At 37.9% G+C, this 14617-nt stretch overlaps 1 protein-coding gene and 1 pseudogene across 2 annotated transcripts; one reads left to right on the forward strand and one right to left on the reverse strand.

Annotated features, from left to right (window-relative positions):
• The first annotated feature begins 1451 nt into the window (after positions 1–1451).
• Positions 1452–6082, forward strand: LOC103717283 (uncharacterized; annotated as a pseudogene). The gene is made up of 4 exons (XR_015976516.2): positions 1452–2059; positions 4744–4902; positions 5024–5132; positions 5638–6082. The product of XR_015976516.2 is annotated as an uncharacterized LOC103717283 (transcript).
• Positions 6083–8571: 2489 nt separating this feature from the next.
• LOC103717284 (O-fucosyltransferase family protein) lies at positions 8572–14617 on the reverse strand. The gene is made up of 2 exons (XM_039120267.3): positions 13878–14617; positions 8572–10310 (listed from the first exon to the last, which is right to left on the reverse strand). The coding sequence occupies exons 1-2, from the start codon at positions 14339–14341 to the stop codon at positions 9230–9232; spliced, it is 1545 nt and encodes a 514-aa protein (XP_038976195.3). The 5' UTR covers positions 14342–14617; the 3' UTR covers positions 8572–9229.

The raw sequence follows: 14617 nt of genomic DNA on the forward strand, positions 1-14617 counted from the left end.
AAGGTGGCAACTTTGCTATATTTCTCATTAGAGTTTAATCTTATATTTTTTTTTAAGTGCGGGAGGTCAAATTCAAGTTTCAATTAAACTCTCCAATGATCTCCCTGTCTCAATCAACAACTTAATCATATCTTTTATTTAGTTTGCTTCATAAGAGTGATCGAGATTCACTTTAATAATGATTCATATAAAGTAACCTACATCTTGAGAATGGTAGATAAGATAAGTGGAGCAAGATATCACACCTTGTAAATTACATGTAGAACAATGTAGTTCATCAAAAATCCTAGATTTCAACATATATCCATGGCCATTTGCTTACCCTACAACATATGTTGGATCTTTTATCAAAAACATTGGTATGCACCTACTACTTTCTAATACAAGTAGAAACAAGAAAAGGAGGAGAAAAAATAAGAAGAAGGGGGGCATCGTTCCATAAGGGAATATGATTGAGGTACTAAAATAAATAACAAGGTCTACAAAACTATTCCCCTCTTAGAGCATGAGTAATATTAGTCTCACTTTAAGTTGAAGAAGACAAGGATTATAAGGCTTAGTTGTACCATCCTTTATCCACTTTATGATATGTAAATCCTCTATAATGAAGAGTTTGATAGCATGGAGGTGATTCAACATAATTTACACCCATCCAAGCAACCAATATATCTCCAATAGAATAGATACCGACAATGGCATATACCTAGTATCTTGCGACCTCCATCATCCCTAACTACAAACACAACCACTTTTCATTAGCTCTTCGGTCATTTGTAGGTGTGCATACAAAATTTTATTCTTTAAAAGTATATTCAGTTGCTTTAAAAAAAATAAAAAATCAAAAATTTTAAATAAATAAATCTTTCAATTATTTGGAGAAATTTAATATATATATTCTAAATCTGACTAAATTTTCTATTTCAGTGAAAAGTTTTCTTCTTTTCATTTCTTTTTCTATAACTTTCTCTAGCATATTCTAATTTCATGACCAAATTTGAAAAAAAAAAAAGGTCTTTTGCTCCGATAGAATCATTATTTGTATATATATCTTCAATTCATCGTATTTCTACATTATAATCCTTCGGGCCAACATTGTTAGTAACTACCTATTTTGAATATACAATGACTATTCTGTCATCTTGTCTCGATGCTCTTGGAGATGTACGCAAAAAACAAAAAATTCTTACAATACAAACTAAATATTAAAATATGAAAAGATAATATAGTCATTTAACACTTCAAATAATTTATTTGTTTACACTATCGATCAAAAATATAATGGAAAGAATGTCTTTTCTAAGAACAGAATGATTAGAGGGCATATATAAATAACAATTTTCTATGACTAAAGATGTAATGACTTATACTTGTAAGGGCATATTAGAAAGTTTATTTAAAAGACAGAAACTATAATATCCAGAAAATTGCTATAAAATACCTAAACTGGGGGCACGCAGCGCCAAATACCACAGCCCCGCGAGAACTCAGAAACACGAGAGGGAAACTCCTGCGAGAAGTCAGAAACACGAGAAGGAAACCACAGGCCGCGAAATGGCATTTTCCGCGGGTCGTGAGCTTGGGTCGTAGGCTTCTCCCCCCTCTCTCTCTCGATCTCGTCCTATAAAAGGCAAGAAAACCTCTCCCTTTTCCGCCAGAACTCATATCGAGGCCCACCCCTTCGGAAAGGTCGACAGGGAGAGAGAGAGAGAGAGAGACAGCGAGAGCGATGGAGATGATAGGAGAGAAGCGGGTGCAGAACGTTGTGGTGATGAGGCACGGGGACCGGATCGACCACTTCGAGATGATGTGGGCGGCGAACGCGGCGCGGCCCTGGGACCCGCCGCTGACGGATGGTGGCAAGATCCGGGCTTGGACTGCCGGGAAGCGGCTGAGGGCCCTCGGCTTCCCCATCCACCGCGTCCTTGTCTCACCCTTCCTCCGCTGCCTCCAGACCACCGCCGAGGCCGTCTCCGCTCTCTGCGCCGTCGTCGACGATGAAGCCCGCCTCCTCACCATGGAGACCAGCCAAGACGTCGTCATCGATCCCTCCCGCGTCAAGGTATTCCTGTCCGTCACCTATTCTTTTCTTTTCTTGTTTTTAGGGTGTTGTATGAGCAAATAACAAGCCTTATGAAGAAAATGACCTAAAATTATGTCCTCTGTCAAGAAAATGACGTGCTTGGTGGTGGCCTCGCCTCCTCTATCAAAATGTTAAAGAAGGATTTTTTTTTTTAGCCTTTTTTCCATCAAAAAGTTGTTCTTTCTCCAAAAAAGGATCTTTTTCCCCCCAAGAAGCTTGTTCCTCGTTATATAATAGCTTTGGTGGTTGAAAGAAACAAAAGAAGAAAAAAGGTTCATAAGATTATGTATTTCGTGTAAGTGATTTTTTTCCCCAACTTATTTTTTGGCACACTGGTGAACCAGATTACTCAAATATGGTTTTCTTTAGGGGATGACAGTATATTCCTTAACTGTGTAGACTTTTAGGGTTTTGTCGGCAACTGATGCCTGAAATGCACATTTGAAATAAAATGGTCTGCATTGAATGGGCGAATACTACTCATGTTGGAGTAAGATTTATGCATCCCTATTTCTTTACCTCCCTTTTATGTTGCATCGAATCGAATCAGCATAGTCCGTAACGGTATGATTTTTTAATATGGAATAACTGCATTCGGACCATGGAAAATTGGAATTTATTGTCTTTTTATTGTTTAGAAATATAGTTTGTCAGTTTGCATAAGCAGATAAAAATGCTGGGGGAAAAAACAGAATAAGAAGATTTCTAGACTTGTTATTTTTGGAGGTATCCAGGAAGTGATCGATTAGGATTCAGAGAAAAAGAGATGCACATCAGGGCCCGTTATTGGGGTTCTGTCAGAAATTATGTATATCTGGGAGCAAGCTGGTATGGGATTGTAGTTTGAAAGGAAAAATGAAGAAGGCATAGGAATTGAGAAAGGAAAAAAAGAAAAGAGAAAAAGAATATAGAAGTTATAGAGTGAAGAGAGGAGAGAAATATGATATATGAACCTTTCAGTTGCATGGTAGCTTGCTTTCCTCTTTTTTGCCAGATAGAGAATTAGACAACTTATATGGAAGGGCTTCTAAAAGTAATATAAAATATAAAAAGATCTCAATGTTTCTTTTAAATCCTTCCAAATGAAAATGGGAAAAAGATCATGATATATCTTTCAAAATCAACTAAATCTAAAGGAACTAGAGTTGCATTGATCATCTAAATATTGTCCTAAAATCTTCTAAGATCATTAATCTTTAGTAAGTAAATATCTCACTATTGCTGCTTGCATTAAAAATATTGTGAAGTCTCGGATCTCAGGCATGATTTGCATCTCAAGGATGCCATTCTTTAGCAGAATTTAGTACTTTTTGTGGAAAAGAAAACACACTGCATCCAAATTAAGATATTTGTCCTTTTTCATGGATGGCACCTCATGTCCTTGAATGTTTTCTTTTCTCATTAGTTCCTCCTTTTCATTAGAACTTGTGTAAACCTTAAGTAATTTTCCTTAGCCTGCTTGGTGTATACAACTTTTTAATATAAATATGCCACTCCATTGTTGTTGGTTTTCAGTGAGGTGCAGGTGTGATATATACTCATTGCCCTGCAGTTTGAAATACCTGCTCTGAACCAGTAAAGTATCAATACATGGATGAATTGTTTTAGGCTGCTTGTTGTTAGCTTTACATGAACATTGCTAAGGTTGTGGACAGCCCCTCCATTTTCACTTCAAGTAGCAAATCTCACATGTTCCAAAAATAATGTCATGTGAATCACCTAAGGATTCTTCTGAATCATCAACATAACATTAAAGAATGAAACATTTTATGGAAGGGATGGCTGATTTTGTGGTTTTTTCCTGAGTTATGTCACTGATATGCTTTAAGACTTTACTTGATAGAAGCATAGCTCCAGGATATGCATTTGCCATGTGTTGAAGAGTTTGGTGGAGAGCACATTGCAAAAGATTGGTCCCATTTAATTTTCAGAAAAGTTTACACATATGAGGAGCATTGTCGAAGCACATGGAAACCCTAGGGAGATAGGTGGAGGATATAGTTAAATGCCTCTAAATGAAACATTAGTGGACAGTCTTTTATAAGTACTTGGATGCATTCATTCGTACTACAAAAATTTACCCACTACCTAATAATGGCCACTATCAATGTCAGCCACTTAATCTTCAAATTGATCTAGCTTCTCACCCCTTCCTAATATGGTTATTATTTTCTGAATAAATAATTACTATGAGCTCATTACGTGGACAGCTAATGATAACCCGACAACCAAGATGGTCTAGTTCATAATTTTTTCCTTTTCTATAGATATAAAAAGATGAACCCATAAATCATAAACTGGATGCTTATTATGCAGTTAAGTTCTGGACTTTATCCAATGGTCCCAACATACAATTGATTTTATCTTATTGTGATGCCTTCTCTAATATTTATTATAATATATTGGAGGAACCATATTCTTAGCTAACAAGGCTTTTTCCTTGACAAAACATTAATGGACTAGCACTGAATTAGTTGAATGAGCTGACTTTTGAAAAAAAAATTGGCTTCTTTCTAATGAAAGGCTACCTTCATTAATGGCATTGGCTGTCTGTTCCTTATTGCATGATAATATGGGGGTTAAACAGTTTATCCAAACATCAACGGTATCAAGGGTCATATTTTTCCCCTAACTGATCTCCTTGAACTTTCTCTGTTTCACAGGTCTCAATAGAATATGGATTATGTGAAATGTTAAATACACGAGCCATAGGTGAAGAATTTGCTCCTAAAGATGGCACCTGGTTTCCTGAAGTTTCAAAACTTGAAGCTTTGCTGCCAGCTGGAACTATAGATCATTCTATGGAGCATATATACCAAGAGGTTTAGACTAATTCATTATTCATCATGAATATCTTGTTTAATTTATATGATCATTTATTTATGAACAAAAGTCTTTTTTAAATCTGTTTTATTAGCAAATAATGTACATTGATTGCTGCAGATGCCGCGTTGGGAGGAGTCTGTTCTTGATGCAAGAAATAGATATGCGAGTATCATTCGGGCTCTTGCAGACAAGTATCCCCATGAAAACTTGCTGCTGGTCACACATGGTCAGTGCATCTTTGTCAATCTGATTATAGTGTTTCCATGTGTAACTTGATTATAAACTGCTTTCAACATAGGCCTACCCTCTTTTTCCAAAACAATGGACAAAACAAAAAGCATTCATATCTGTTGACGCTCTTAATATGTTTCACTTTACATATTTTAGTGCATTAATTAACATAATTTTTCATTGTTTTGTACAAGTGATGCTTTTGTCCACCTTTGGGTGTAGGGTGATTTCTTATTTTTCTTTTTCTTCCCTTTCGTGGTGGGCCCATGCTTGTGCATATGCATATGTTGTTGTATATGGTGTCCTTGCTGCACGATCACCTGAATGTCTTTCTTTTTTAAATTTAAAAAAAAATCTCCTTACAAAGGAAAAGAGTAGGATTTTTTTTAGTAATTTGCATATTCTTTAAAATTCATCAAGCCAGTCATGTTTATAATCTGCACATGCATTTTTTGAGCTGTTTGACTGCAAAAATCGCATTCTTCTTCCCTGTATGGCAGGAGAGGGAGTTGGTGTTTCGGTCTCTTCGTTCCAAAAGGATGTGGAAGTTTTTGAAGTGGAGTATTGTGCATTTTCTCATCTGCAAAGGCACATATCGTTTGAGCCTTCCCAGGCCTTTGTTGCTGAAAACTTCCAGTTGCTAACAAAGAGTGGCCAGACGGGCATATCTTTTCTCTTACACCTGAAAATGATAGATGGTTTCTAACAACGTGAGCCTGACTCATTCAGGGCCCTTTCAGTGGGTCTGGATCATTCTGCCCAGCATAACTTTTTTTATGTTTTCCTGCTTCTTTTAAATCGACACAGCAGTGCCTCCCCTAGTTGCTTCTAGTCTTGTTGCTATCGTACATTAGAAATTCTTCATACGTGGCAAAATTGCAAGACAATTAGTCTTTCGATGATTTTATTGAAGAATCAAACCAGTTAGTTCTACAGGGCATAAAAGTTCTGCTGTTTTCCTTGGCTGGATATGATTCCAATAATTCTCCAGGAGTTTCTGGTTGGTTGATAATGGTACAATAAAATTCCAAAGATTCTCATGGTACATTGTAGCTCCTGGTTGCTAGCACCAGGGTTGGTGAAAATGACCTCACTGCCATCTCCAGTTTGCTGAAAAATAGAACAGGTTCATATTTTATCTTCTTCCCAGGAATCTAATGAGTGAGATGAATATGGTAAACTATATATCGAAGAAATTTTCTATGTTCTTCTTTTTATTCTGTGTGTGTAAATGACATGAGGTGTTTCCCTTTGTGGAAGCTATGCCGTGTTTCAACAGATATTACAGCTGATCCATTTGACATTGCAATATACTCCAAAACCTGTCTTCGACTGAATATTGTATTCAAAGCCATGTGAGCTAACCATCGTTACATTCTCCTCCTTGAATGCAGACCGCTGTGATAGATGACAAGAAATTAATTCTGTATCCCTCATCTATGTATTCCACCATGTAGCAGAAACTATGGAGTATGGAGTATGTGAAGCTCCAGGTGAAACGTGCCTTGCTGTAGTTTTTTTTGTTTGTTTGTTTTTTTTTGCTCTGTAAAACGGAGGGTAAAGCCCACCTGAATGATTCTGTTAAGACGGCGATGCAAGAGAGAGCAGAAAGAGATACAGAGAAGACAGAGAGGTAGTAATTAGATGCTGCTTTGCCATGCCTTCCCGAAAGCTTCTTACTCCAGCTGCGGAATAATCTAAAAGTTGTAAAGATAATTATGATCAGCATCCAGACATGCTCGGTGAAATGGCACCTGAGAAACAGATGTTTTATGAGCCTCCCCATCGGTATTACAGAGAACACACAGCTGGCTTGGGTCCCCCTTGTAGGATATAATTTTTCTCCTGCGAAAGGGATGGAAGCTGGTCCTTTAAAGTACACCAGAGGGTCATCCCAAAGTCTAAGATTTGCTCCATCTGCCATGGTGATCTTCAAGCTGCAGGAGAAGCTATCTGAGCAATGAAGAACAGCATTGCTCTAGATCTAATTGGAAAGGACCTCAAACTGGAGGGGAATCTACCTTAGCAATGCAGAACAGCATCCTAAAAGAATGATGCTCTAGATATAATTAGAAAAGTTGAGTAAGGCCATGTTGGCTCCTAGAATTTCTTTTTCTTTTTCTTTTTTCTTTTTGGTCCTCCTATCCTAATCTTTAGAATGCTGAACGTTGGGGTTGGTCACAATAAGCTGAACTCTGTAGCAGTGAAACCCCAATCTCTCTCTCTCTCCCTCCCTTCCTCCTCCCTCCCAAATTTCTTAAAAAGCACATGCATGGCATATATGAGATACCGGCTCTACTTAATTTGGGAGGTCTATGTTCAAAAATGTCTTCTATCATAGCTATTAAGCTTCCTCTCGCAACCATGCTCCCGATGCTAATATATGAGAGTATAGTTGCTTACCTTTCTGAGAAGAAAATGTAATGGTGATCGAAACTCTAAATAAATCATCCCTCTCCATCAAATTCTCTTCTACTAAGGTATCTTTGAATCGTTTGTTCATACTATCTTGTTGCCCTAGACAGAATCACAACTATCCATCCAAATTTTTTCTCATAACAAAAATAGGGAAAAAAAAGAAACAAACACTCCCACCCATGGGCACATTCGCACGAAAAGAAACTAAAACTCACAAATACTCTCTTTGAATCAGTTGGTTTTGTCCATCTTAATAACATTAATTATTCATGACATGACTATACTTTCTTCTCCATCTGATTCTAATCATCCATGCAATAATTGAAATTTTAGGTGGGTGATCCCCGAGCCAATATTTCCACTACATTTCAGCCATTCATATACTCTATCCTATCATCATTTGCATGTGCCTTCTCTACTTTTCATCCGATGCCTGAAAAATACAGTATAACTCAAATGGACTTTCCATTAGATAAGATTAGCTAAAAGCAGTACCGTAACACTGTAACAGCAACTAACCTACCGTATCATATATCAAAACCCATAAAAAGAAGTACATGAATCCAAATCAACTTGCATCATCCCTTCTCTAACTCCTAGTTTCAGGAAAACATGTAGTGGAACAAGCATTTACCATCTGTGTACTTGTTGGACAGAAGCTGGCCGTTCAAAATCATGGATATAATCATTTTAGGGTTGGCTAAACATTATAGCGTAAGTTGGTGAACTGGGACTTGCTTATCATCCGAGTCCTCACTCAGCAGTCATTTCTTCCACTTGTATACAGCAAGTCTTGGGTTCAAGTCCTGAGAAATGTTCCCACAGTGTGCCCGTCGCCTTCTCTCCCAAGAAAATTATAGCATCAGCTGGCCAGTTTAAGATGGGGGGCATGTGAGAAGTATGATTGTTAACCAGAACAACAAAGCAACTAATTTCAGCATTCTTCCCATATCAACAATTTGAAACCCCATAAATCATGTCATAATAATGTCAAGATGATCCAAAAACATGACAAATCGGATGAAACTCGAGATAGAATCATCAATAAAACACACAAACATCAAAAAACAGTATTATCTGGCTATGATAAAACTCAGTAACATAACCATAGTCATCAAGCTTTGTCGGAACTATATGGATCAGCTAAAAAAATTGTCAATACAACAGATATATATATATATATATATATATATATATATATATATATATATATATATATATATATATAAGGTAAGATTGATGAAATGATGAATAAATTTCTTTCAAGACTAAGAAAGGTGAGCAAGACTTCGCTACCATACAACAAGTTGAAGCTCCTTTTCTTGTCAAATCCTTCAATGATTTTTATGAGATGCCAGACCGTGTGAGTACCCAAAAATAAAATCCAAAGCTGCACGGCTTCCTCTTTATTAGTTGCATAAATTGCAGGTGTGAATAACGTATGTTTTATGCCATTCTCTGATGTTTCAAAGACCAAGAGAAAATTGTTGGCAGGAAGTCAACATTAATTGTACCCAGTTTCAAATATTCAAATTCTTGTTCCTGAATCGATCTTTGACTTCATGTACCATTAGACTTTGGATTTCTTTTGATATATTCTTTGTGGAAACAGAGATGAGCACTTTTGTTAGATGTGGTATATATCCAGCTGCAACGGTGAAAGGTACAATTGGTCTACAATTTGCAGACATTATTTTTTCTCATCACTTCTATGATTTCTGCTATTGTTGATCCAGCAGTCCCTACAAAACCCAAGGAAGCACAACTGCAAACAGCTGCCTCTATGTATAATAGAATTTCTGGTAATGCCACTGGTTCACAAGCTTTGTTCTTATCCGTTCCCTCTTGATTCCTTGGAAGGTAACCAGACCTTAGCCCATGCTCTGCTGCCATAAGTTTCTTAGCAGCCTGCACTACCAATTCATCACTTTCTAGTAGTGTATAGAGTTTGTAAGAGCTTGCATCTTTTGCAAGGTCTGCCAAGTAAGTTCCAGTCCAATTTACCATAGGAAGGTCCGTCATGACAAAAATATGGATAGGACCACGAACCTTGTTTCCCTGAAGTTCCAAATTTAAGGTTTTAATCTTCTGCTTTACTGCTGAAAATGTGGTCCTCCAGTGGTTCTTGAACTGCCCATCTAGCAACCTAAGTTGGGCACAGAGAAAAGGCTCCTTTATCTTGTTTACAGCATAATCCTTTCCTGCAGCCATAATTTCTGGGACAAAGGGAAGGAATTCAATTTCCTTTAGCAATGACTGTATCCGTGTGTCTCTTGGAGCATCATGGATATCGATATAAAGCTCAGAACTTTTGTATGGTGATGTGAATAGGCTTCCAAAAGCCAAAATTGTGGCTGTTTCAGCTTTCGAACCAGGTCCAAAAGCCTTGTATACATCTCTACGCTTCCTAATGTATGAAAATTTCTTCCTTTTCTGCAATTCTTTGTCAGGCTGAAACGAGTCCAAAATCCCATCATTGTCTTGTTGATATGTCCATACTGTTGTCCTACAGTCATCTTGTACAGCATATACACACTGATCAATGTTACCTTGCAAGCCAGATAGCAAGGACCTGCATCGGTCAAAGTTACCTGACAAAGATCTAACCCTAGACACAGCACAACATAAGCTAGCAAAGCAAGTGCGCTCCATGTTTAAACCACACCATGTTGAAGCAAATACTCTAAAATCAATTATCTTGAGCACAGATGATGCTAGCAAAGACAAATCAACTATGTCTGCCATTGAAACATACCTGAAAAGATGAAACAAAACATGTATTAATTTTTTTAAGAACAATCGCTGCTACAAGTACTAAGACAATTTCTGCCATTGAAACGTACCTGAAAAAGATGAAACAAAACATGTATTAATTTTTTTAAGAATAATCGCTACTACAAGTACTAAGACACTTTGTTGTTTATTATTAAACAGATTAGGGCTTCCCCTTTGGACATAATAAGTAACAAATTTGATGGGCATTGAGAAAGCAAACTTCAGCTCTAGCTATCAGGTATTCTCATCATAATCGGCAGTCTCAGTGAGATCCACTTATCACTAAGCAGGTTAGCGCATAGATGGTGCCTGCTATGATTTGTAGCTTTACAAAAAACAAACATCATATGTGTATGTTTTAGGGATCAACCTCAATAGGTACACAAACCAATCATGAACTTCTGGTGTCCTATTCCAGCTGGCGTTGAAATCACTAAAAACCCAATGCTCTTAGCCAGAATACAGATAAAATTATAGCTTTTGTAGCTGTAACAATCAGATGCAGAGACTGGATATCCCTTTTGCAGAGGTCTTCAAGCATTGAAAATGAATTTCCTGAAATTATTATAACCACCACAAGATTGAGCAGAAGAAATAAATATTCACTTAAATCAAAATTATCTTCCACAAAATGATTCATAAAATTTTACTCCATGCTATCAAGTCTTTTCAAAGTTGATCTAAACACTACACCATTCCTTCTATTCTCTGCATGTCCACTCAAATCAGTGCAATTGAGATCAGTCTCCATCTTCCTCAACCATATGTCATAATCACTCAACTAATTATGTATATAATAAAAATTAAGATTCGCCGTCTCAGTACCAAACCCCGTACTGGTACTACAGTCGCACTGTATCGGTACGATACGGTATGAGATATTTTCGGCATACCAACTGTCGTTACGACATCCGTACCGGGCATCAGTACCGAACCGATATGGTACAATACACCCCATACCGCCTAGTTCGGGCCTGTATGTTGAACCATGATAAAAATACTTTAGATCAAATCTTTTTCAGTCCTACGCTTCTTCTTTCCTAGAAGTTAGATAGATCAAGGTAGCACTCATCTAAGTGCAGGTTGTTCCTATAGATATAACAACCATTTCATGTATGTTAAATAAGAATGCAGACAATATTTAGCAATGTGTTCTCCTCTTCCATGACTAACAAAATGGATCACACATCTAACTCTCCAAATTGTCTCCAAAAGATTCAACCACAACCTTAAGCAAACTGTTAGAATGCTGAATCCTCATCGAAGTCACCACCAATGTGACAGTTTCTCATAAACAATATAATTCAGGACTTGCTTCTTTTGACCAAGTTGTTTTACGACTGCTGGAATCTCCCTATGCAAGAAGGAAGGCAATGCCCATTGGAGTTTACCAGAGACACAGCACTGCTCTTAATTCCAACCACTATAGCTAAAAAGGAAAGAAACATAACTATTAAAAGATAAAAAAAAATACTTTCAAAGGTTAAGCTCAATTTCTACTGCTGCAATTCCAACTCAAGCAGGCCCTTAGATGACCAATAAATCCCAAGAGCATGCCTATGCAAGAGGCTGCTTAGCCACAAGTGACCAGACCCTGATGCACATGACAAAAATTAAGTTAAATTGGCTGATAGGCACCCAAATATTTCTGTTGCACCAACTAGCAAGTTAGATGGTCTAGAGTCGCCAAACTACACAACCATGCCTAGATTGCTTGCAAGTAGGTGAATCATCATCGCTAGCATGGTCACTGCCCATTAAAGCATTAGATACAAGCATAAGGCATATAAAACAGGGGCTTCCACTGATTGGCTCCTTGATTGGGAAATATTATAGATATCAGAATCAAAAGAAAGTAACCTTGATAAGTTTAAACCAGAAGGACCGAAAATAAGAAAAACTAAGAGGGTAATATACCTTCCCCTCCTACATCTGAGCTTTCCCAGCTGGCACACTCTTGCCATTCCTCATCTTTTTAATTTGCATGCATTGCTTCTCTTCCTTATTTTTCATTCCATTCTATGTTAACGCCCTCCACCCATCTCTTCTATCTCAAGTTGTCCTACTGACTCTTACCCTCTCCATTCTTTCACTTAGCTTCTACAGCTCTTCGGTCAATCCACCACTCTATTAATGCCTAATTAAGTTTTCCAGATATTAAAAAAATCCTTGTTTTATATAAAATTCACAGTTCTCTCTCTGCCTGCACAATGACTGACACCTCTGTCACAATAATAGATTTGTGCTATAAATCTGATGCAATGACATAAAAACTCCAAAGAACATCTATGCGGCAACAAATAAAGACAATATTTTGGTGGATAAACCAGTCATATTGGAGATAAGCAACTAACTTTGATTAATTCAAAAACAAAGAGCACTTTTTTACCTGCAACATACAATGGCTATGAAGTAATTGTGCTCCACTATATACTTAATCTTCACATGCTCCAAGTGAGTCATCAAATTTCAATTAGAAGAAGTATAAAATGCCCTCTATTCGTTATTTTACATGGGCACAATCTTTCCAAATCTGTAATCCTTTTTTAATCAGGCAGAGAACCAGGCAATTCAAACATCTATACATGCCAGATGGAAGAATGGAAACAGTTAGAAGATAAATGTAAGCCTACAAGTAATTTGATTTAAAGGTGACGCGCTATTCAAGAAGCACCCCAAAAAAAAAACAATAACGAATCCAAGTATTTCAGAAATCATGAAAAGCAAATATACTACTTATAAAAACACAGTGGAGCTGCTTTGAGAAAATATTTTAGCGAACCCATGGGAACTGCTCTAAGGAAGATCCCTCCAAAGCAAATTGAATTTGTTAAGAATTCCAATACTTTCTCTATCTAGAGAATGTTAAGTACCTGCAATTATTACATATTCGACTAGTTCATAAAGAAAAGCACCAAATTGGGAAGGGTTCAACAAACCAAATAACACTATCTCCATTGACTGGCCAAAGAAAATATTATCCTTGTCATTGTGGTGTTGTAGGCTAAATCAAGCCTCCTGCTTCCACTCTATCTCCACCACTCCCAATAACTTAATCCTGAAAAATAATTAAATTAATTTTATCTTACTTCCTGCTATTAAAACTTGTTACTGCATATTGACCCAGTGAATTTCCTTATCCTGACCCAATTTTTAGTTTGCAGAACAAATAGCTGTTCTGTAAAATCATAGTTTAAGTGACTCCTAATAGTGATATATATACTTCTTCCATCGTGGCACCCAATTGGTACCAATTTGAAACCGAGTTTTAAGACATCATACAGTTTCCAATTAATCAGTAACCCATATAATCATCTATCAGTTAGTCTAAGCCAAGTTTCATGGCTAGTGGCTTGAAAAAGAATTCGATAATATTTCCAAAAAAAAAAAATCTACTAATTTGATTTTGGCTTTCTTGTCAAGATCGTTCCTTTCCCTCCTTTTTTCCGCACATGTAAGAGAACAAAATTAACCGAAACAGCTTGAAGGATCAAAACAATTGAAAATTTCACTACATTTTAAAAAAATCCAAATCAAAGGAACACACCTCCGAGCTCTAACGAGCTCCATGATGTGATCCCACACCGCGGTGCGGAGCTCGGTGGGGCTGGCGACCCTGAACTTGGGGCAGCTCCCCAGGGCGACGGCATGGTGGTCGAGCACCGGAGGCACGATGAGGGTGCGGTTGAGGACAGCAGCCATGAGAATGGCGTTCTTGAGCTCGGAGAGCTGGTTGCTGAAGCCGCTGTGGGGAGCGTACCAGAGGAATCTCTCGCCGGCGAGGGCCGGGGCTCGGCCGGCGCCGCATTGCGGGGATCGAGCGTCTAGGGTTTCGGCGGGGAGAGGGGCGGAGAAGGGGAGGAGAGATCGAAAGATCTCGGCGTAAGAGGAGAGGAAGACGGCAAGGAGGAGGAGGAGGAGGAGGAGGAGAAGGGAAAGAGAAAGGAGGAAGAGGGGTTTGTTCCGTTGGCTTCGCTTCCTCCAACGGCTACGGCTCACTGACCAATCCATGTCTCCCACCTTGGTTCCTCTGCTGCTAGACTTCTGGAAATTATGGGGAGGAGGTGTTTTGCGAGGACAAGGGTTTTTTATATGGGAATTTGATCTACGATTCTCAAATATTTGTTTACATTTGGTCTCTCAGCATGATGGAGTGATTGATGTTGCAACTTAGGCCGGTTTGATTTTCCTATCTAGAATTGATAAATTAGGTCGGTATAACTAGCATGCAAGATCGCAGACTATAAACTGGGCTATATAAAATATCTATAAATAGCTTTGGACTGG

Source organism: Phoenix dactylifera, chromosome 3, assembly GCF_051530095.1.
Source record: "Phoenix dactylifera cultivar Ajwa chromosome 3, Ajwa_hap1_PhDact_Kaust_v1.1, whole genome shotgun sequence".
Lineage (NCBI taxonomy): Eukaryota > Viridiplantae > Streptophyta > Magnoliopsida > Arecales > Arecaceae > Phoenix > Phoenix dactylifera.